The sequence below is a fragment of the Narcine bancroftii genome, chromosome 3, assembly GCF_036971445.1.
Source record: "Narcine bancroftii isolate sNarBan1 chromosome 3, sNarBan1.hap1, whole genome shotgun sequence".
NCBI lineage: Eukaryota > Metazoa > Chordata > Chondrichthyes > Torpediniformes > Narcinidae > Narcine > Narcine bancroftii.
The window spans coordinates 177,773,400-177,797,538 of NC_091471.1; the positions used below are offsets into that span (position 1 = coordinate 177,773,400).

At 42.5% G+C, this 24,139-nt stretch overlaps 1 protein-coding gene across 6 annotated transcripts in view; it reads left to right on the forward strand.

Annotated features, from left to right (window-relative positions):
- Positions 1-13,941, forward strand: part of man2b2 (mannosidase, alpha, class 2B, member 2) — a 115,532-nt gene extending 101,591 nt beyond the window's left edge. For 4 of the 6 annotated variants that reach the window (XM_069925962.1, XM_069925963.1, XM_069925964.1 and 1 more), the window contains 3 exons: positions 2,436-2,542; positions 6,289-6,406; positions 11,503-13,941. In XM_069925962.1, coding sequence (XP_069782063.1) covers positions 2,436-2,542; positions 6,289-6,406; positions 11,503-11,633 — 356 coding nt within the window. In that variant the 3' untranslated portion in view covers positions 11,634-13,941. Of the gene's footprint in view, positions 1-2,435; positions 2,543-6,288; positions 6,407-11,502 lie in introns of those variants that run through there. The other 2 variants (XR_011353945.1, XR_011353946.1) reach the window with 2 other exon arrangements.
- The last annotated feature ends 10,198 nt before the right edge of the window (positions 13,942-24,139 follow it).

Sequence of the window (24,139 nt, forward strand, 5' to 3'; positions counted from 1 at the left end):
AATGCCATCAGCTGATTTTGGGTGGGAACCCTTTATGAATGGGCTGTATCTGACTGCTCGTTATGTGTAATGGCAGGTAATAGTCCTATTGTGTACAGAGGACCAGGAGATGGCTTTATGGAATGGATAGTTGTCTGGAATGCTGTTAGTTGCAGCTGTGTGAGGGTCCCAATACCCATTTCTTAGTAAATCACACAGCAATAATTTAAAAGTCTACTCATAATGCGGCTATAACTCTGATGCACAGCACGTACATTTCATTTCATTGTCAACCAATATCACAAAGGGGGGAAGGAGGGTTGATTTTTAATCTATGCAGCAGAAACTAAAGCTGGAGCAACCCCAACCCATATATTCTGACTTCCACATGGTGACCACCCAACTGTGTACACCTCCTACAAAGATCAAAGCAGCTGCTCAAGATTCAATATCGCTAAGATTAGTAATTAGGATTCTCTATTCGTATGCAAATATATACAAGAATCTTTGTAGCAGGTCTCCATCAGTGTATACAGGTGGGTGGTCACCATGAGAAAGTCAGAATATATTGGTTTTGAGTTGCTCCAGATCTGCCAACTTCAGTTTCTGATGCATAGATTAAAAATCAACCCCCTCACTTCACATTTTCTGTAATGCTTTCCAAAAATCAACATTCAGTTTTTTTGAGGAATGCTTAGATGAAATAAAGTAGCAGTTACTTTAATTGAGTTAAACAGGATCGTCTGCAGATGCTTCGATTGTAGTTTAATACACAAAAGTGCTAGAGAAACTCAGCAGGTCATGCAGCATGTAGGAAGCTGTAGGAAGCAAAGGTATATATGTCAAGTTTTGAGCAAAAGACAGGAAGGGACCTGAATTAAAAGATGTGAGGTCAGGGGGAAGAGCACAGGCCATTAAGCAAGAAGTCACAGGTGGATATAGGTGGGAGGGCAAATGAGAAAAAAGCTGAGAAGAGATAGGGAAAGGGGTAGCTCTCTGAATGGAGAGGGAAGGGATGGAGAGTTGAAGGAAAGGAGATAGAGGGAAAGGGAATGAGACAGAAAGAGGCAGGGGAGGGGTCCTAATGTAAACTGGAACAGTCGATGTTAGGTATTGTTCCTCCAATTTATGCTGGCGTTAGTTTGGCAGCACATGAAGCCATGGCAAACATGTCAGTGTAAGAAATAGGGTGTGGAATTGAAATGGTTGGCAAGTGGGAAATCTGTGTTATTGCAACAGACAGAGGAAAGGTGCTCAAGGAAACAATCTCACTGTCAGTGTCCAGTCTTTCCAATGTAGAGGTGGCCACAAAGGGAGTACCGGATGCAGTAAATTACCCTTGTAGATTCACATGAGGTGTTGCCTCACTTGGAAGTTCTGTTTGGGACCCCAAGTGGTGGTGAGGGAGGAGTTATGGGTGCAAGAGTAGCATTTCCTCTGGTCACAGGTGAAGGTACGAAGCTGGCGATGAGTGGATGAGGGAGCAGTCCCTGCAGAAGGCAGAGAGGGGAGGGGATGCTGGATGTGGAGGCTTGTGGGGTAGTAGGTGAGAACAAGGGGAATATTGTCCTTGCTGCATTTGGGGGTGGAAGGGGCCAGGGCAGATGTGCAAAAAATAGAGGAGATGTGGGTATGTGTTGAATTAATGGCAATAGAGGGGAAGCTACATTTTTTTTGAAGAAGGAGAACATCTGGAATGGAGGACCTAATCTTAGGAGCAAATGCAACAGAGACTGAGGAATGGAGAGAAAACAATAGAATCCTTACGGGGACAGGATGTGAAAAGGTGGTGTTGAAGTAACTGAGGGAATTGGTGGGTTAATGGAAAAGCTTGTCTCCCAAGATAGACTGAGAAAGGGGAATGTTTTGCCAAAGATGGACCAAGTTAATTTAAAGTCGGAGTTAAAGTTAGCAGCAAAGTGGATAAAGTTGATACGTTCATCATGGATACACAAGCCATTATCGAAATAATCATCAACGTAGTGGATGAAGAGTTGAGGAGCCTTGCCTGTGTAGGCTTGTTGTATGGATTGCTCCATATAGCCAAAGGCAGGCAGTGCTGGGTCCTATGCAGATACCCATGAGATGAGTCAAAGGAGAAGTTTCTGAGGGCGAGAACAAGTTCTGCCAGGTGGTGGAGGGTGGTGGCAGCGGGAGACTGGTTGGATCTATTGTTGAGAAAGAAACAACGGGGTTTGAGACCTTCAGGATGGAGGTGCATAGAGATTGAATGTGAGAATGAGGCGGTTGAGTTGTATTTACATTTTTTTTTCACTGCGTAAATATATATCTTTACTTTTTTTGTTTCCAAAAATAGAAGAATTTCTGCACCAAAATGAAAGTTTGTACAATGCTGAACAAGCCATTGGATACATTTCTGTTAATTTCATGACAATATTTGAATTATTTTAAATCTCTAAATTTGAGTCACTCGTGCAGCTTTCTCTCTATTCAAGGTCAACGTTCTCAGCCAGACTTTCATCGGGTTCTACTGAGAATTCTCCATTTGTATGAGGTGGGAGAAGACCCTGTGCTATCTCAGCCAACAACAGTGAACATTAAGGTCTGTTTTTATTTTCTTTTGTAAGAGTATGATATGAAATCTCTGCAGTAATTTTGCATTCTAGGAAGTATGGAAATGTTAAAATGTTAGTGTTCCAGACATTTAAACCTGTTGTGACATTCTCAATACTGGAGTATGAAGTCATCGTCGAGTCATTAATTCATACAGCAAAGAGAAAACTCATCAGCCCAACCAGAATATGCCAACCAATTTTATATCATACTCTGTGAAATTCTTTCTGTTTCCTTCTGTTTTTCTTTCCCCCTTCTCCTTCCTTCTTTCTCTGTGCACATACAAGCACTCTAATCATTTGCAGGAAGGAAGTTGGGACTTGAAACTATTTTATGAAGATTCATACCCTTTATTTCAGAGCATCATTGAGATAATGAATCTTGACCTTTGATACATAATCTATAAAGTGTTGGCTTTAAATTAAGCTTCAGTTTTCACCAATTTTTAAAAAAAGCCCTAGTTTGTATTTCCCCCATGATGGTAAGCTGCTGTTTGTAAAACGAAGTAAACACAAAACTGTGACTGTTTTTTGAAATTGATAAAATGTTGTGGTATATCGATTTTAAAATGATAATTTTCTTTGCTTAAAAATTCCAGGATCTCATCAGAATCCTTTTGAGGCCCATTGCGAGGTTCCCAGAAAGCATATCAACATTTCTCTGGCTATCTGCAATTAGATCATTGTGGATGATTAGATCCACTACCTAAGTTAGAGAATGGGAGTAGACCTATTTGAGGGAATTCTTTGGCGTTTCTCCGACTGCCCAGCTATAACCTTCGTTGGCATTAAGCTGCTTCAACACTGAATTTTAACCAATTAGAAGGAAGGGAAAATGATACAGAAGTTCTGGCCACTATAAAACAGAGCATGAGCTTGTAAAATTAGACCCGCTTAACCATTTTTAAAAATTAAATGTTTAAATTTTAATTTAAAAAAAATTTACAAATTAAAAAAAGATTAGACATTCAACATGGTAACAGATCCTTTTGACCCTTGAGCCTGTGCCACCCCAGTGCATTTTAAACAATGGAAGGGAACCAGAGCACTTGGAGGAAATCCATGCAGACATGGGAGAACATGCAAACTCCTTACAGACAAACTGGATTCAAGCCCCTGGCCTGGCGCTGTAGCAGCGCTGTGATACTTGTACCTTCAGTTACCTCCAATTTGGTAATAATATCAAGGCTCAGAAAGTGAAAAGGATTTCAAGGAAAATGTCAGTTATCATGCACAAAAGTTTGACTTTATTGCATTAAGGAACCTATCTGTGACCCATTTGGTCGAGGAACAGGCATACATTAGGATTGTTAGGATTCCAAACTCTTCCATCTGGGGCTCTGTTCAACTGATGGCTTTAACATTGACTTCTCCAGTTTCCATCAAACCCCTCCCTTGAGTCTCCCTCTTTCCATGTCCCTCTGTCTCCTATCCACAGGCTCCCAACCCCTTCCCTTTCCACTCCACTCAGAGCTACCCCTTCCCTTATTTTCTGTTCTACCTTCACATCTCTATCTGTCTCTGACCTCTTTCCTGTGAGCCTGTACTCTTCTCCCCCTGCCCCTTCCTCCCTCCTATTTCCCCTCACCCACCTTTTTATTCTGACGTCTGTCTGTTTTTTGCTTATACCTTGATGAAGGGCTCAGGCCCAAAGTGTTAGTAACCTTTTGCTTCCTCTCGGTGCTGCGTGATCTGCTGAGTTCCTCCAGCAATTTTGTGTATTGCACATTGGTATTTCCAACTTGTGTTGGCTTCTGCAGGTTGACTTTAAATTCTTTAATGCACACATTTAGGTTTTTCCATCACCGTCTGGCCGTGTAATATGCTCTTGTGCTGGCATCGTTCTTTACACCCTCAATGATCTCCAACCAAGTAGTCAATATTGCACATTTCTGCCACATAAGTTAAAATCTGAAATATTTTCCATACCGGTTTTACCATTTCCTTCTCCAGCTTTCTTTCTGTTACGAGCCCAAAGGACCCCAAAACCCAGCAGCATAGGTATTCACCAAGACAAGTAGTTACTTAAGCAAATATTGTTTTTAATTATCTTTAAACATGAAAACAGAATCAAACTTCAACTTATTTCTATTAACTTAACTAAACCCAACATAACCCCCTTCTAATTCTAAGCACACATGTGTGCGATATGTGTGTAAATGTAAGAAAATTTCTTTGGTTCACAGTTCAATCTCACTTCTCATTCTTCCAAGTTCTCTGGTTGCAGGCAATTCTTATACTGTGCACAGAATTTAACATGTATAAAGTTCACCAGGCTTTGGTGCTCGAAAGGTAAAGGTTTACCACTCAGGAAGGTTCTCATAGGGTTTGCAGAGAGAGATTTGTTGTTCCAGGATTTCCACAACTGAGGTACCACCATTAGTCACCTCAATGTCTCGCTGATGAAACTTTCCCCATCAGGGTTCTCCAGATGATAACTTTCTTTCAGGCTACTACAGAGTTCCTTTCTGTTCGGCTTATTCCAAGAGAAACATCAGACAGATAGCACTTCCAGCCATCCACTGCTCTGGAGCTTTTCCATTTCAGATCCATCAAGCTTCTCTTGCTTCAGCTGTCTGTCTGTCTGTCTCTCTCTTTCATCAACTGCCAGAAAGCCCATGTGACTCTCTCGCTTGCAAAACCCCTGACCTTCTCCAGCAAACAATAGGAGTTAGTCTTCTTGGTTAAGCTGTTGTCTTTAGGTAAACAAAAACCCAGGAGTGACTTTTCTGTGCACTCTTTCAAAACCCTCTCAAAGAGCTTTTAACAGCCAGAGCGTCTCCTGTTTGTTGCTTTAATGATGTCATTTCAATTAGCACCTATTTGTGAAATGTGCACAGCATTCTCCATAGTTTCTGCAAATTCACTGAATATGAATTTTTCAATATTTCAAATAAGATCTGTTTTAAAGTATGTAATCTACTCTAATTTTACCTACTTTTAATTTTACGTCTCCAAAGACGTGTCTAAACATTCAGGTGAAATGGCTTTAGCAGCTGGTATGGCATCAGTCATTTATAAACATTCAAAATCATTTAAAAAGTTTTAAAATAAATTAAAATTCTGGAAGAAAATTGCTTATTAAAAACACAAACTCTAAAATGCATGTGAATTAAATAAAAATATTTTCCGCATCTTTCTCCTCCCAGCTGATTTCTCCCACTTATTTGAATGGGTTGCTGTCTAGGAGGGGTCATCCAGCTGTAGCCAGAGCCTTGCTTGAGGTGAAGGCAGAGTCATAGGCTCCACTTGGGAGCTGCTCAGTTCTGGGCACATTTGCTGGTGCATGTGGGTGGATATTAGCGGAAGATTTATAATGCCTCTAAGACCCCTCCTGCCACAGTAGACATAATCTTGCTTCTTGTGCTGTTAGTATTTCTTGTCCATAAACTTTATTTTTTAATTTATTTCTTTTGGCTATTCTTCTCTGCGGGCCAAAGCCAAATTATTTACTGGCTCTGAACTAATTTCTCTTGCACAGCTATGATGGAGTGAAACAAGGCAGCAAATGTTAAGGTACTTAACCCAAATACAGTTGGGGGTGGGGAGGGGTGAATACATTTAATTAACAAAGCACCAAATTTGAGAAAGATTTTTTGAAGTTTCCCAACAGTTCCAAAATTAAATGTCAAAATCTATCTTGAATTCTCAGTGACATTATTTCTGGGGCAGTATTTCCAGCCTTTTGATTCTTTATGTAAAGCGATGATCCCTTCTTAAATTAAACTGTTACCAGAATTTGCTGAAGAGTCTCGGAACAGTGGTATCCATTGAAGAGCGCTCGCTGACTGGAATCTGGAACATTAACACCCTCCAACGTTGGAAGTGGAGAACATCACAGCAACGTGACATGTGTGAGTTATTCAATTATTTAGAATTGATTTTTAAGATTTTGAGTATAATATACACCATGATTCATTGAATGGAATATTTCTATTGTTTTTAATAGTAATTTTCCTTATTAACACAAAGATCAGTTTCTTTTGTTAGATCTCCACTTGAGTGCTGTGCCCAGCATTTGTCATCATACCTAAACAAGAATATATTTGTTTCGAGTGATTCCCACGTAAATTCACCAGATTGATATTTGGTAGAAGGGAGCTTTTAAAGAGAGATTGGAAAAAAAACTGGGTGATTCTTGCTGAAATTTGGAAGAAAGAGAGGAGATTTCACTGAAATATTCAAGATTCTGCTCAAGAGGTCTGCAGATATTGGGAAACGAGTACAATACTCAAAGTTCTGGAAGAATTCAGCAGGTCATGCAGCATCCATGGAAAACAATTGGCAGTTAAAGTTTTAGCTCTGAGCACTTCTTCAAATGTTCCAAAGATTGAGCAAATGGCCAAATAAGAGGGTAGGGGTGTGAAGCACACGCTAACAGACAGAAGGTCTGTAGGAGGATCAAGAAAGAGAAGCAAGGCGATGTAGAATTGAAGTGGTTGACCACTGAGAGAATTCACAGTTTGCGGTTTCAACCAGTTCTTTTCGTGTGAGGCAGTGCTTCACCTGTGAATCTGTAGGGGTCTTATTGCATTTGTTCCTAGTACGGTCCTCTCCTCTCCATCAGGAACACTGAACACAGACTGGGAAATAGTTCCATTGAGCACCTTCACTCTGCTGCAACAACAAGGACCTCCCAGTCAATGTTCCCTCGAAGCTGTGCACACTCACACAAACATTCTATGTGCACACACACACACACTCATTCAAAATGGATGATGCGCGTGCGCACACGTGCACAAAAGTGGACGCATTGATTTCCTTTGTGCATGCGTGCACAGCTTCGAGGGAACACAGCTCCCAGTGGCCAACTGTTTCAATACCATACCCCACTGCCACACTGACATGTCTGTCCGTGGTCCTGTACTGCCAGGTTGAAGCCACTCTTAATTGGAGGAACATCACCTTGTAGTCAGTCTTGGGTGTTTCCAACGAGATGCGGATGCAAGTTATGCATGAATTTCCCTGTATACGCTGCAACAGTGAATGTTTATTCAAGGACAGATTCTTTTGTGCTGTTATTAGGCATTTAAATGTAATTAATTGATTTGTGCCACTTTCAAGTGCAATGCACTTTTTTAATCATGAAGATTATTTGGTCATTTTATTTGTGGATGCTAGCTCTGGACAAATTTCCCCAAGAACACTAATTCAAGCAGTGAACACTTATTCAAGGACAGTTTCTTTCCTTCTGTTATCAGATATTTAAATTGAACTCTCATTGGTAAAAGATGATGCTTTTGCATTGTTTTAACATTATGTTTATGCCACGCATTTTGTCTTTTTAACACGATATGCTGCCCTCTTTGATTGAATTGAACACCACGCCCTATATTTTTGGTACAACCTGCTACAATTAAAAATGAGTTGACTTTCCTGGATTGAACACAGAACAAAACTTTTCACTATATCTTGGTAATATGTCAATAAACAATTCAATTGATTTTAATTTTTAATGGCACTTACACTTTTTATCTCAGTTTTGTTTTGTCAAAACCATCAAGCTCTCGTGAAATCTGTTTGCCTTCTCTATCCAATCTGACTTTATGGAGGCTTGGCTTTTCTTCCTCCTGGCCCAATTGCTAAAATTAGTCTGCTACCCCTGCCTTGTCCTGCCCAGTTCGGCAGCTGGCCTTCCATCCCTGTCAGCTCTCAGCAGATGATGACTGGTGCTGTTATATACATTCTGTGCAATCTCCAGATGTGATAAATGTCTTACTTGCTGCAGGTTCCCAGGTACATATAATGCACACACAAAAGATGAGTAAAAAAAATGGTAATAAGGAAGAGATAAAGAAATATTTGACCAGTTATGCAGTACACAAAAGTGGTGGAGAAACTCAACAGGTCAAGCACCATCCAGAGGAAGGAAAAGGTGTTCAACATTTCAGGCCTGAGCCCTTCATCGGGAATGTCAAAAAATCAGGCACCTAACAACAAACCATTCGATTCAATTCATTGATTGAGCCACGAATCCTGAGGAAGGGCACAGGCCAAAAATGTTGACTGCTTTTTTATTCCTTTGGGTGCTGCATCCCCTGCTGAGTTTCTCCAGCACTTTTGTGTACTGCACTGGATCCCAGCATCTGCAGGTTTTCCTGTTTACGACCAGTAGAGCAGCAAGATCTTTCTGGTCTAGAGGTGGTATTCTGGTTAAGGTAGAAGAGGGTGGTTCATGAGCCAGCAGTCTGATAGTATTACCCTTTGTTATTTATGAGATTCACCATTGTGGGTTTGAAGTGATGTTCATGTGGCCTCACCATCTTTTGCAGTAACATCAACTCCCTGCTCTTATCCCTTTGTTGATGATTTTCCCCTTGCCCTTGTTATTACCATTTGTGATCTTGAAAAGCTGAAAGATATCCTACTGCCTCTGCTATCTGTTGATATATTATGAACCTTTCTAATTGCTGATCATTAAAATGAACAGCCTGTTTAACAGCTCAGTGGAAGCAATGAATCCACTGGTTCATCCAAGGTTTTTGAAAATATTTTCACCCACTATCTTGAATCTCATAAAGCTGATCATTTTTCATTGAAAACAGGGGTTCTAATGTCGTAGATCCACTGATTTATAAATTAGACTTTTTTTTGCATTTCCATTGCAAATGACTTTAATTATGATTTCTATCAGATTTACATTGTGGGAGAATCTGGAGTTCAATATTTGCAAGCTTCTTCTCAAGTTCAAATTTCTAATCATCTGACTGTACATTTACACTCAGACAAAACAGCGTTTCTCCAGACCACGATGTACAGGCATACACACACAATACATAATAATCACATATTTAGATATAATTTTTAATAAATATAAGTATTTTGAAATTATTTACTTGGTTGTAGGATACTGTTCGTGCACTGCCCATTGAAATTAGCCATTCAAAATGGGCCTTTGAAAATGATGTACCACCCTACTTTCAATTTCTTTTGTTTCCTCCTCAAAAAATCTCATTTAGGTTTGTGAGATGTGGCTTTCCTCTCATAAAGCCATGCTGAATGTCCCTGAGAAGATTGCACTTCTCCAAAGGTTCATAAAATGTGTTCTTGAGAATTCTTTCCAATAGTTTATGCACCATTGATGATAGACTCACTGGTTTATAATTCCCAGGATTATAAACCCTGTTATCTTTTTTAAACAAGGGGACACATTTGTCATTGTCTAATTCTCCAGTACCTAGCCTGAGGCGAAGGAGAATTTAAAGATCATCGTCAACATCCAAGCTATCTCTTTCCTCTCTTCCCACAGCAACCTGGGGTATATCTCATCCGGTCCTGCGGACTTGGCAATTGTAAGGTTTTCAAGAAGATTCAACACTTCCTCTTTCCTAATCTCAATGTGGTCCAGCACACAAGCTTGTTCTATTTTGACCAAGGTCTTTTTCTCTGGTGAATATAAAGCAAAGTATTTATTTAGGACTTCCTGTGCCTCCAAGCACATGTTTCTTCCTTTATCCTTAAGCAATTCTACTCCCTCATCGTCCTTCTGTTCTTTACATAAGCTTACAATGCCTTGGTATTCTCCTTAATCCGACTTGACAAAGCCTTCTCTTGCCCCCTTTGAGCTCTCCTAGGTCCTTTATTAAGTTCTTTCCTGGCTACCATATAATATTCATGAACCCTTCTTCTCTTTTGCTTCCTAAATCTAATGTACGCTTCCTTTTTAATTAGCTGCCTCACTTGTTATGTCAACCATGGTTTCCTTTTCCTACCTTTTTCCCCCTGTCTCAGTTGGACAAATCTCTCTGGTCTCCTGCTCAAATAGTCCTTAAAACCCATCCACATTATTTCAGGCTTTTCCCAGAGAACATCTGTTCCCAATTTACTCACCCCAACATTATTAGCCCTTCCCTAATTAAACACTTTCCCAATTTGACTGCTTTTATCCTTGACCATAGCAATGCTAAAGCTCAGGGAGTGGTATTCACTATCACCAAAATGCCCTCCAATTGAGAGGTTTGTCACCTGACCAGGTTCATTGCCCAGTGCGAGTTCCAGTATGGCCTCCCCTCTTGTCAGCTAGTCTTCATACTGTATCAGGAATCGTTCTTGGACACACCTGAAGATTCTTCCCCATCAATCCCTCTTGCAGTCAGGAGGTGCCAGTCGATATTTGAGAAGTTGAAGTCTCCCATAACAACAACCCTGTAATTTCTGCACCATTCCAAAATCTGCCGACTTATCTGTTCCTCAGTGTCCCAGGAGATATTTGGGGGCCTTTAGATGACTCCTCATACAGTGATTGCTCCCATCCTATTTCTGACTTCCACCCACACCAATTCAGTAGATACTTCCTCTATCGTGTCCTTCCTTTCTACAGCTGTGATGCTGTCTCTGACTAGGAAATATGGATAACCAAATATTGGACCAACTTTCTTGCATTGTTAAAAAGTTGGAACTTGAAATTAATTTAAAATGTTGAATTACTTTCACTGGTTTACTGGTGCAGAGTGTGGATGGTGGGGTAATGGATGCAGAGTGTGGGTGGTGAGGTACCAGATTTATCCTCCAGGAGAAATATTTCCAAGCGAGATCTTTAAATTGTCTTAGTAAATTATTTCACAGAAAGTGTGTCACTCTGTTCCACTTCACCCATCTTTTGGCCTTGGATATCACTGTCATATGGTTAAGGAGGACCTACTTCATGCCAGTGAAAAGTAGAAGATGAGATGTGATGTCTTTTGACGAGAAGTTATCATTATGGTTTTGGATGAGTGAGGTTGTGGATTAGGTTTGAGGAAGTGAAAAACCCATATGCACCTACACCCCCTTTGTCCACATGCTCCTCTTCTCACTGAGCACCCCACCTCTATTGTCCCAACAACTCCCCTCTCTCCTCCAAAAGCTCTAGCTTCCTTCCCATCATTCTTCTTCCTCTCCATTATTCAAATAACTCTGTTGATGAAAAATTCAAACATGTTTTGATGGCTCATTTCATTTATTTTCACAGATTCTGACATTGCTACACGAAAGCTGATCGAAGAATTCACTGTCACCATTCAACCCAAGGAGTTGAGAACATTTTTTGTGTACTTTAAAGAACAAAAGAAACTGCAAACTAATCTTAAAGTGAAGCTTTAGTTGTTTACGGATGATAATTTAAAGAATATACCTACCAAGTTGAATTCTGTCAGCCTTATCCTGATGTCAATCATCTCACATTTTCAAAAACTAATGTATATACAGAAAATGTGTTTGTACTTTTCAGAACTAAGGTAAATATTTTTGATGCATAGTTGTGACAGTTTCGTATCATTGGTTGAGTTGCCTAGTAGTCCATAACTCTAATTTGATTGAGTTAACAGGATTTTTTTTATCAGAATGCTTAACGTCTGTCTATGGTATTGATTTTATTGAATGACAGAGCAGGCTTGAGAAACTAAGGAGTTCCTCTTGTATCTGATTTGTCTGTTTCTGTATTGTTTGCATTCATAACTTGTGAGGATATAAAACACATATGCACTTAACATGATCATCTCACCATTTTTGTACCTTTGACTCAGGAGCAAAAACCACTAATCAAAAACTTCCACCAACTTCCATTTACGCAATTGCAAAGATAACAAGTGGACAATACCCTTTCCCACTGGAATTTCAATCATTTGGCTGCCCACATGAATGACCATATGAGGTATTTATCAGGATAATTTGTAGGCAATCTAAAACGATGTCTCCATTCCAACAAGATACGATAATCAAAATGGATTGACTTTGGCTTTATTTACACCCAGCACCACCCTGTTGTCTGACTTTACAACTGGTGTCCATGTATCCATTCTATATTTTGTGCTGCTAGTCTAAGTGCCTAACACCAAAAGGTTTACTGAATATCTCTCGCAAGATATTCAGATTTTACAACAAACAGTTGCAAAATGATGACCCTGTATTAGATTCTAATCGTTCTTTATTGCACGGTGGACTCATTTTGATAGAGCAATGAGCGAAATTAAACTGGGTTCAGCCCACTGCCTTGTCTCACCACTCTTGGCTTCTGATAACCCACATTTAATCTGGGCCAGATGCAGAAGGTTCGAGCTGAATCACTACCCTGGGATTTGTAAAGTGAAGATGTGAGACGTCGTCAATAGGTAAACTTCAGATAGCATTATAACAAGAGCCATGTTTGACAGGAGGCAAGGATGAGGCCAGAATGCATCTCCATGAGGACCAGGAGGCTTTATCTTAGAAACATACAGAGAATTAATTAAAAACATTTAAAAACAAATCAAAATAAAGCAACTGAAGATAACTGATGAAATGAGTAAGGGAATTGTAACATGATCTGACTCCTCCATTAGGTTCCAGGTGCACCCTCCAATGGAACAGAGTAACAAGTGGAGGTATTTGGCACTCAGCTGACCCAAGATTCCCAGCTGGTCTGTGCACACCTGGGACTTGCTTACTTGGGAGCAGCTGAAAGAGGCATCAGGAGAGCAATGTTGCCACCATTTTATGTTCTTGGAACGGCTTCAGCAACAGCATTTTTGATTTTCCAATCTGATTGAGGCACTCCACCTCATTTTCTTACTGAAATTAAATTCTTGCCAGGATCAGAGTTTGCAATGCAAGTGAATCTTAAGCAGCTGATCGAATCCTTAACAGAAACATTTGCTACTCCAAGAGTTTTGTTCACTTTTTGCGAACTTAGCAGAATATTCTCCAAAATTAGAGATGTTATTTTCAACATTCACTGCACCAACCTATTCTGTCATCTATAATATGCTATCATCACTCATGCTTCATCCCCAAACTTCCCTTCTGTAATGGAAGATTCTAACCTGTTTTTTTAAACTTGCAGCTCTGGGTTCTGCAAGGCTGAGAACCTGCTTGAGTTTTAGAATCAGCAGACATAAGCTAAATTCCACCAAGGGGCCAGAGATGCTGTTATCTGACGAAAGGACATCTGTGTACCAAGAACATTTAATCTTCCTGCTTGTTTTGGTCACAGACTGTCAGAGGCCTAGCCTTGATGGAAAATAAACCATTGTATTCAAAGTGATAAGCTGAAAATTATATTATCTGGTTAGAAGCCTAGCATGCTAGCTTGCTTGCTTATCTTTCTTGCTGTGCTGGGAATAGGTGCTTAGGTAAGCAGTTTTTAGGCAATATAAGCCATGGTCCCGCTGCTGAAGTTTGAGACTCTCCGAGAGGTGGCAACATCTGTCAGCAAGAAGAAGAACTTCTGGAGTCCAGCCAACGTCCCGGTCAGGGGAGGTGGAGAAGCTGCTACCGGCGCCCTGACAACCTACTACAAGTGTGCAGTCGTTGCCTCGCTTCGGCAGTTGGGACCAGTCCAAGTGTTGATAAGTATAGTTGGGAAGGGCTTGCATATTGTAGTGTGAAATCAGCTTTTGAATTTGTAATAAACATTTGTATAATCTGAACTGCTCTCGGTGTGTGTATCTATTTTCTTTCGGTAGCTCAAACGCTGTGACCAATCTAAAACGAACAAAGTGAGAGGTATAAGTTTACCCAAGACACCTTCATGGAAACACAAGAGATGTTATTATAAAGGGCCCAGACCCTGTGTCTTATGGTGGGGCTGCTTGTTACTGCAGTCACGGACGGCAGTGAGGAAGCATACAGGAGTGAGATAGATAAGCTGGTTGAGTGGTGTCACAACAACAACAACCTTGGACTCAACATTAGCAAAACCAAGGAACTGATCGTGAACTTCATGAGGGGGAAATCAGGAGAACACAAACCAGCTTTATCGAGGAATCAGCAGTGGAAAGGGTTGAGAATTTCAAATACCTGGTTGTCAGCATCTCTGAGGCTCAATTCTGGGGCCTGCATATTAATGCAATCATGAAGAAGGCTTGCCAGTAGCTATTCTTCATGAGGAGTTTGAGGAGATTTGGTATGTTACCAAAGACTCTTGAAAATTTCTACAGGTGTTCTGACCAGTTGCATCACTATGTCTATAAATTGGAGGTGCCAATGCACTGGCTGGGGAAAAAACTCAGAGTCCTTATAGTGTTAGTGCAACGTCTTTACAGCGATCGGGTCTGGAGTGGAGTTCAAGTCCCGCACTTTCTGTAAGGAGATTGTATGTTTTCCCTGTCTCCCGGGGCTCCAGTTTCCTTCCACTGTTCAAAATTGTATTGGGATTGTAGGATAATGGGGGTGGCCAAATTGGGTGGCCCGGACTCGTGGGCTGAAGTGGCCTGTTACCATGCTGTATGAATTTTTTAAAAATTAAATCTTTTCACTGTATTAATGTTTAATGTTTTTGGACTTGTGTGTGAAAGTTGATAGGAAAAGAGTGCAGAGAGTTGCGAACTTGGTCATAGGCATCAGTCTCCTTTCCATTAAAGACATCTGCAAGAGGAGGTGTCTCAAGAAAGCAGCCTCTATCCTCAAGGATCCTCACCACCCAGGCCATGCCCTCTCTCACTGCTACCATCGGGAAGGAGGTACAGGAGCCTGAAGATGAATTCCCATCGGGACACAAACAGCTTCTTTCCCTCAACCATCAGGTTTCTGCATGGACAATGAACCACAGACTGTCCTAATTTTCTCTTCTTTTGCACTAATTTTTTAAAAAAATGTAATTTATTGTAATTTTGCACATAATGCTCTCACAAAGCAAAAAGTTATGAGACAATTTCATGACAATCAATTCTGATTCTGAACCTACCAATCCTTGAAACAATTCACGCCAATATTCCTGCACTTTGAAAAACACCAGTGAGTGCCATTTGCTTCAGATAACTTCTTCCAGTGGAGGTCAGAAGGGGCTGTAGGAATTAGGGGTTATTGTAGGTTGTTGGAAAATAAAGCAAAAAGCAGGCTTCTAGTGAGTTGGACTGACCATGGCAAATATGATGAGCCAGATGGCTAACCATCAAGATTTCCAAACAGCCAATCATTGAAGATTTACCTATTTTCCTGTCTGATGTGGGTGGTTCTACATCAAATTTTGCATTGTGTTTTCCTCCCATGGAGCACTTGTGCTCAAGTTTATTCCAAAATTTTGGGGATCAGCTCACTTACTTTTATTTTTCAATAGTCTGTTCATGCTCACATTAAAAGACAGTAGGCCTTTTCACGCCGCATTGTAAAATGGAGATTCCCCAGAAATTTTCCTGGGAACCCTCCTGTGAACCTGTGGTATGAAAAGGTTGGCCCAGGAATTTTAAACAGGTCCATGGCCTTATTTTGTAGGTTGGGCCATGGTCCCAGGAAATTTTCCCAGACCACCCTCTCCCTGCAGTTACATCAGTGCTTGTGTCCTGCATCACATATGTGATTAAAATTAAAAGATACTAACTGCCAGAGAATGGCGGGTCACTTCTGCCCATGGTGACAGCAGCACAATGCAGGATGAATGGCTGTTCTCATTAACCACAATCCCTCACGCAGCTGTATATCCCAGAGCAGTTCGAGCTGTGTGAGGGATTATGGGAAACAAAGTTGGCCATTCATCCTGTATTGTGACATGGCGAAGCATGGGAGGGTGAGGTGGGCAGGCAACTGACGGATTGAAGGGGGGGAGGGAACGAGGAACCTACCAACGGGAGGGAGGTAGTGACCGACAGACGGCCAGGAGGGAGCGGGTGGGCAAACAATGGATGGGGGGGGAAGTTGCTCTAACTCCTGTGAGTGCGTAACACATCATTGGTCTGGAGTGGACCAGAGATGTACAAGGGTAGCAATTCAAGGTTATGAATAAAATCATCACTAACAAATAAAACTGTAAATATTGCTCATCACTATTTTGGAATAAATTGCTTATGGATTTAAATTTATTTTCCTGAAAAATGACACAGAAGCAATGATGGATCTTCGTTAATGGTCATCCCCCCATTTACTCCCATACCTTGAGTGTTTTTTGGTTTTAGAGCCAGCATGTACCAGTGGGAGGATTCACAACATTGTTATTCTCCTCCCATTGGTGGTGTAATCAAACATAAGTGACACTTGAATAGATTTGGTCCCATTGTGGCCAAATGGGATTAGTCTGGATGGGCATCAAGGTCAATATGGACATAATGGGCCATAGGGCTTCTTTCTGTGCAGTTCAATGTTGGCTCCATATGCTAAATAAATGCTATATATGTAGTTAATTGACTACTGTCAATTGCCCCAAGGGGTAGGTAGGTGCAGGAGAATTTTGGGGGCGTCTACTGAATGTGAAGATTGATGACTGAAGATGGTTGTTTTGTGGTGTGCATATACATAGTGAGCTAAAGGGCCTGTTCACTTCTGTATGTCTATAAATTGAGCTGTCCATGCCCCCCCCCCCCCCCCCACTCCCCCTATCTCTCTCCTGATCTGCTCATATCCACTCACTCATACACACCCTTCTAGATAAATTGTGAATACCTGGGCTGGACCTGCCAGCTTACTGTACTATCAAGTCCACCATGTGAGAATCTCTTCCCCTTTGCTTTTCAGTCCTGAGATGAACCCTGCTCCACTCTAGGTTGCAAAAGGTACAACGCTGGACGAGTCATTGGTAAGGCATGTAATCTTTCTTTCTCTTCTTTGGCTTGGCTTCGCGGACGAAGATTTATGGAGGGGGTAAAAAGTCCACGTCAGCTGCAGGCTCGTTTGTGGCTGACAAGTCCGATGCGGGACAGGCAGACACGATTGCAGCGGTTGCAGGGGAAAATTGGTTGGTTGGGGTTGGGTGTTGGGTTTTTCCTCCTTTGCCTTTTGTCAGTGAGGTGGGCTCTGCGGTCTTCTTCAAAGGAGGTTGCTGCCCGCCAAACTGTGAGGCGCCAAGATGCACGGTTTGAGACGTTATCAGCCCACTGGCGGTGATCAATGTGGCAGGCACCAAGAGCTTTCTTTAGGCAGTCCTTGTACCTTTTCTTTGGTGCACCTCTGTCACGGTGGCCAGTGGAGAGCTCGCCATATAACACGATCTTGGGAAGGCGATGGTCCTCCATTCCTGAGACGTGACCCATCCAGCGCAGCTGGATCTTCAGCAGCGTGGACTCGATGCTGTCGACCTCTGCCATCTCGAGTACTTCGACATTAGGGGTGTAAGCGCTCCAATGGATGTTGAGGATGGAGCGGAGACAACGCTGGTGGAAGCGTTCTAGGAGCCGTAGGTGGTGCCGGTAGAGGACCCATGATTCGGAGCCTAACAGGAGTGTGGGTATGACAACGGCTCTGTATACGCTTATCTTTGTGAGGTTTTTCAGTTGGTTGTTTTTCCAGACTCTTTTGTGTAGTCTTCCAAAGGCGCTATTTGCCTTGGCGAGTCTGTTGTCTATCTCATTGTCGATCCTTGCATTTGATGAAATGGTGCAGCCGAGATAGGTGAACTGGTTGACCGTTTTGAGTTTTGTGTGCCCGATGGAGATGTGGGGGGGCTGGTAGTCATGGTGGGGAGCTGGCTGATGGAGGACCTCAGTTTTCTTCAGGCTGACTTCCAGGCCAAACATTTTGGCAGTTTCCGCAAAGCAGGACGTCAAGCGCTGAAGAGCTGGCTCTGAATGGGCAACTAAAGTGGCATCATCTGCAAAGAGTAGTTCACGGACAAGTTTCTCTTGTGTCTTGGTGTGAGCTTGCAGGCGCCTCAGATTGAAGAGACTGCCATCCGTGCGGTACCGGATGTAAACAGCGTCTTCATTGTTGGGGTCTTTCATGGCTTGGTTCAGCATCATGCTGAAGAAGATTGAAAAGAGGGTTGGTGCGAGAACACAGCCTTGCTTCACGCCATTGTTAATGGAGAAGGGTTCAGAGAGCTCATTTCTGTATCTGACCCGACCTTGTTGGTTTTCGTGCAGTTGGATAATCATGTTGAGGAACTTTGGGGGACATCCGATGCGCTCTAGTATTTGCCAAAGCCCTTTCCTACTCACGGTGTCGAAGGCTTTGGTGAGGTCAACAAAGGTGATGTAGAGTCCTTTGTTTTGTTCTCTGCACTTTTCTTGGAGCAGTACTACAACAGGGATCGGGGCTGTTACATAGCATTTGAGCCATGCCCATGTTAGACAAAGAATGGTAGGTAGTGTAATTCTTGGTTGTAAGTCTGCACACAGATGCTAATGTCGATAGTGTTAAGTTTGTGGTGATATGTAATTACATCACTAGGTCACCAGGGGTCATCCCGGTGACCTTGTACATAAAACAGTCCAGAGCTACAGTCTAGCCTTCCAGGTTCATCTTGCAGAGAGACAAGACCTCCTAGTATACATATTAGTTTATTAAAGCTGTCTTATACTCGCACTGCTGGTGTGGTTATTGTCAGTACAATTTAGTAAACTAATATATACACTAAGCGGTCTTGTCTCTTTGTAAGACGAACCTGGAAGGCTTGACTGTAGCTCTGGACTGCTTCATATACAAGGTCACCGGGATGACCCCTGGTGACCTAGTGGTGTAATTACATATCACCACAAAGTTAAATGTGACTGGGTTGTGCAGTGTTTATCTGAGGGCAAGCATTTGCTAGTATCAGCAGTGTTAAATCCAAAGTGACTGATTATACAGTGTTTTGTGATTGAGAGTGTGTTATCCCTGTTGCGACCCCCATGTGTTTTTTAAAAAGATCCTTCCTGCATTTCAGCCTGCATCCAGATTCGTTGCTATTTGAACCCACCAAACTTTCCCCTTCCCATCCAATATTTTTCAATATTTCAATGCATTGAGGAAGAGGAAAGAAGGATGTAACATAGATATCCAATTATTGGTGAGATGCAATTTGAAGAATTAATTCGAATTAATATCTTGAGGATTTGGGAGATGTGTATGGTTTTGAGCTGTGAAGAAAAAAAAAGGAAATTGAAATTATATAAATATGATTGAGAAGGAGAGACATTTGTATATTTGGCATTAAACCACTTTGAGAATGTACACTATTGCAATCAAGACAAAATGGCAGCCAGCCTAAACCCAACTATATTTCTGTTAATGGTAATATGATAAATGATGAGATCAGCTGTCATGATGGATAAAAGGCAAACATTGCCCATAGTACTCTGGAGATTTCAACTTTATGAAATGAGACATGGGATCTTTTACACCAGTGGTTCTCAACCTTTTTCTTTCCACTCACATCTTTTCTTTCTTTGGCTTGGCTTCGCGGACGAAGATTTATGGAGGGGGTAAAAAGTCCACGTCAGCTGCAGGCTCGTTTGTGGCTGACCAGTCCGATGCGGGACAGGCAGACACGATTGCAGCGGTTGCAGGGGAAAATTGGTTGGTTGGGGTTGGGTGTTGGGTTTTTCCTCCTTTGCCTTTTGTCAGTGAGGTGGGCTCTGCGGTCTTCTTCAAAGGAGGCTGCTGCCCGCCAAACTGTGAGGCGCCAAGATGCACGGTTTGAGGCGTTATCAGCCCACTGGCGGTGGTCAATGTGGCAGGCACCAAGAGATTTCTTTAGGCAGTCCTTGTACCTTTTCTTTGGTGCACCTCTGTCACGGTGGCCAGTGGAGAGCTCGCCATATAATACGATCTTGGGAAGGCGATGGTCCTCCATTCTGGAGACGTGACCCATCCAGCGCAGCTGGATCTTCAGCAGCGTGGACTCGATGCTGTCGACCTCTGCCATCTCGAGTACCTCGACGTTAGGGGTGTGAGCGCTCCAATGGATGTTGAGGATGGAGCGGAGACAACGCTGGTGGAAGCGTTCTAGGAGCCGTAGGTGGTGCCGGTAGAGGACCCATGATTCGGAGCCGAACAGGAGTGTGGGTATGACAACGGCTCTGTATACGCTTATCTTTGTGAGGTTTTTCAGTTGGTTGTTTTTCCAGACTCTTTTGTGTAGTCTTCCAAAGGCGCTATTTGCCTTGGCGAGTCTGTTGTCTATCTCATTGTCGATCCTTGCATCTGATGAAATGGTGCAGCCGAGATAGGTAAACTGGTTGACCGTTTTGAGTTTTGTGTGCCCGATGGAGATGTGGGGGGGCTGGTAGTCATGGTGGGGAGCTGGCTGATGGAGGACCTCAGTTTTCTTCAGGCTGACTTCCAGGCCAAACATTTTGGCAGTTTCCGCAAAGCAGGACGTCAAGCGCTGAAGAGCTGGCTCTGAATGGGCAACTAAAGCGGCATCATCTGCAAAGAGTAGTTCACGGACAAGTTTCTCTTGTGTCTTGGTGTGAGCTCGCAGGCGCCTCAGATTGAAGAGACTGCCATCCGTGCGGTACCGGATGTAAACAGCGTCTTCATTGTTGGGGTCTTTCATGGCTTGGTTCAGCATCATGCTGAAGAAGATTGAAAAGAGGGTTGGTGCGAGAACACAGCCTTGCTTCACGCCATTGTTAATGGAGAAGGGTTCAGAGAGCTCATTGCTGTATCTGACCCGACCTTGTTGGTTTTCGTGCAGTTGGATAATCATGTTGAGGAACTTTGGGGGACATCCGATGCGCTCTAGTATTTGCCAAAGCCCTTTCCTGCTCACGGTGTCGAAGGCTTTGGTGAGGTCAACAAAGGTGATGTAGAGTCCTTTGTTTTGTTCTCTGCACTTTTCTTGGAGCAGTACTACAACAGGGATCGGGGCTGTTACATAGCATTTGAGCCATGCCCATGTTAGACAAAGAATGGTAGGTAGTGTAATTCTTGGTTGTAAGTCTGCACACAGATGCTAATGTCGATAGTGTTAAGTTTGTGGTGATATGTAATTACATCACTAGGTCACCAGGGGTCATCCCGGTGACCTTGTACATAAAACAGTCCAGAGCTACAGTCTAGCCTTCCAGGTTCATCTTGCAGAGAGACAAGACCTCCTAGTATACATATTAGTTTATTAAAGCTGTCTTATACTCGCACTGCTGGTGTGGTTATTGTCAGTACAATTTAGTAAACTAATATATACACTAAGAGGTCTTGTCTCTTTGTAAGACGAACCTGGAAGGCTTGACTGTAGCTCTGGACTGCTTCATATACAAGGTCACCGGGATGACCCCTGGTGACCTAGTGGTGTAATTACATATCACCACAAAGTTAAATGTGACTGGGTTGTGCAGTGTTTATCTGAGGGCAAGCATTTGCTAGTATCAGCAGTGTTAAATCCAAAGTGACTGATTATACAGTGTTTTGTGATTGAGAGTGTGTTATCCCTGTTGCGACCCCCATGTGTTTTTTAAAAAGATCCTTCCTGCATTTCAGCCTGCATCCAGATTTGTTGCTATTTGAACCCACCAAACTTTCCCCTTCCCATCCAATATTTTTCAATATTTCAATGCATTGAGGAAGAGGAAAGAAGGATGTAACATAGATATCCAATTATTGGTGAGATGCAATTTGAAGAATTAATTCGAATTAATATCTTGAGGATTTGGGAGATGTGTATGGTTTTGAGCTGTGAAGAAAAAAAAAGGAAATTGAAATTATATAAATATGATTGAGAAGGAGAGACATTTGTATATTTGGCATTAAACCACTTTGAGAATGTACACTATTGCAATCAAGACAAAATGGCAGCCAGCCTAAACCCAACTATATTTCTGTTAATGGTAATATGATAAATGATGAGATCAGCTGTCATGATGGATAAAAGGCAAACATTGCCCATAGTACTCTGGAGATTTCAACTTTATGAAATGAGACATGGGATCTTTTACACCAGTGGTTCTCAACCTTTTTCTTTCCACTCACATCTTTTCTTTCTTTGGCTTGGCTTCGCGGACGAAGATTTATGGAGGGGGTAAAAAGTCCACGTCAGCTGCAGGCTCGTTTGTGGCTGACCAGTCCGATGCGGGACAGGCAGACACGATTGCAGCGGTTGCAGGGGAAAATTGGTTGGTTGGGGTTGGGTGTTGGGTTTTTCCTCCTTTGCCTTTTGTCAGTGAGGTGGGCTCTGCGGTCTTCTTCAAAGGAGGCTGCTGCCCGCCAAACTGTGAGGCGCCAAGATGCACGGTTTGAGGCGTTATCAGCCCACTGGCGGTGGTCAATGTGGCAGGCACCAAGAGATTTCTTTAGGCAGTCCTTGTACCTTTTCTTTGGTGCACCTCTGTCACGGTGGCCAGTGGAGAGCTCGCCATATAATACGATCTTGGGAAGGCGATGGTCCTCCATTCTGGAGACGTGACCCATCCAGCGCAGCTGGATCTTCAGCAGCGTGGACTCGATGCTGTCGACCTCTGCCATCTCGAGTACCTCGACGTTAGGGGTGTGAGCGCTCCAATGGATGTTGAGGATGGAGCGGAGACAACGCTGGTGGAAGCGTTCTAGGAGCCGTAGGTGGTGCCGGTAGAGGACCCATGATTCGGAGCCGAACAGGAGTGTGGGTATGACAACGGCTCTGTATACGCTTATCTTTGTGAGGTTTTTCAGTTGGTTGTTTTTCCAGACTCTTTTGTGTAGTCTTCCAAAGGCGCTATTTGCCTTGGCGAGTCTGTTGTCTATCTCATTGTCGATCCTTGCATCTGATGAAATGGTGCAGCCGAGATAGGTAAACTGGTTGACCGTTTTGAGTTTTGTGTGCCCGATGGAGATGTGGGGGGGCTGGTAGTCATGGTGGGGAGCTGGCTGATGGAGGACCTCAGTTTTCTTCAGGCTGACTTCCAGGCCAAACATTTTGGCAGTTTCCGCAAAGCAGGACGTCAAGCGCTGAAGAGCTGGCTCTGAATGGGCAACTAAAGCGGCATCATCTGCAAAGAGTAGTTCACGGACAAGTTTCTCTTGTGTCTTGGTGTGAGCTTGCAGGCGCCTCAGATTGAAGAGACTGCCATCCGTGCGGTACCGGATGTAAACAGCGTCTTCATTGTTGGGGTCTTTCATGGCTTGGTTCAGCATCATGCTGAAGAAGATTGAAAAGAGGGTTGGTGCGAGAACACAGCCTTGCTTCACGCCATTGTTAATGGAGAAGGGTTCAGAGAGCTCATTGCTGTATCTGACCCGACCTTGTTGGTTTTTTGCCCTATGCCATAGGTGCTCTGTGATTAGTAAGGGATTGCTTAAGATGGTATGTGTGTGAAAATCACTGTTTTAATTGTACCTAATTGACTCATTATGTGCACGATTTCATAACTCTAAAGGAAATGGGCCAATGACAATTTTTCTCAAGCAAAATATTTCAGTAACAATTGGGTCTAGAGCAGTGATTCTCAACCTTCCCTTCGCACTCACATACCACTTTAAGCAATCCCTTACTAGTCACAGAGCACTTACAACACAGGGATTACTTAAAATGGTATGTGAGTGGGGAAAAAAAAAGGTAGAGACCCACTGTTTTGCACCATAAATGATAGAGACTTTAAAGTCTCATCCAGAGAAATAACAACTTTAACATGGTAGGGGTCAGTCTCAGGTTTACTCTAAAGGCTTGAGTATTTTTCTTAATTTTGGTTTAAATCAGGGACTTTTTACTCAGTTTTGTTTATGCTCAGTGTGTAACAAAAACCAACTTAACAGTACAGGCAGGAGCTATTGTGATATTACAGTGCTTGCTGCATCCTGAAAGTGCTATGTAATTTGGAATACACATAAAACGCTGACATAAATTTTAAATTTAGACAAACAGCACAGTAACAGACCCTTCCAGTGCATAAGCCCGTCCCCAGATTCACCAATTAGCCTACAACCCCCATACTTTTTGACTGGTGGGAGGAAATGGGAGCTCCTGAGGAAACACACAGACACAAGAAGAATGTACAAACTCCTTACTCATAGCGGTGGATTTGAACCAGATT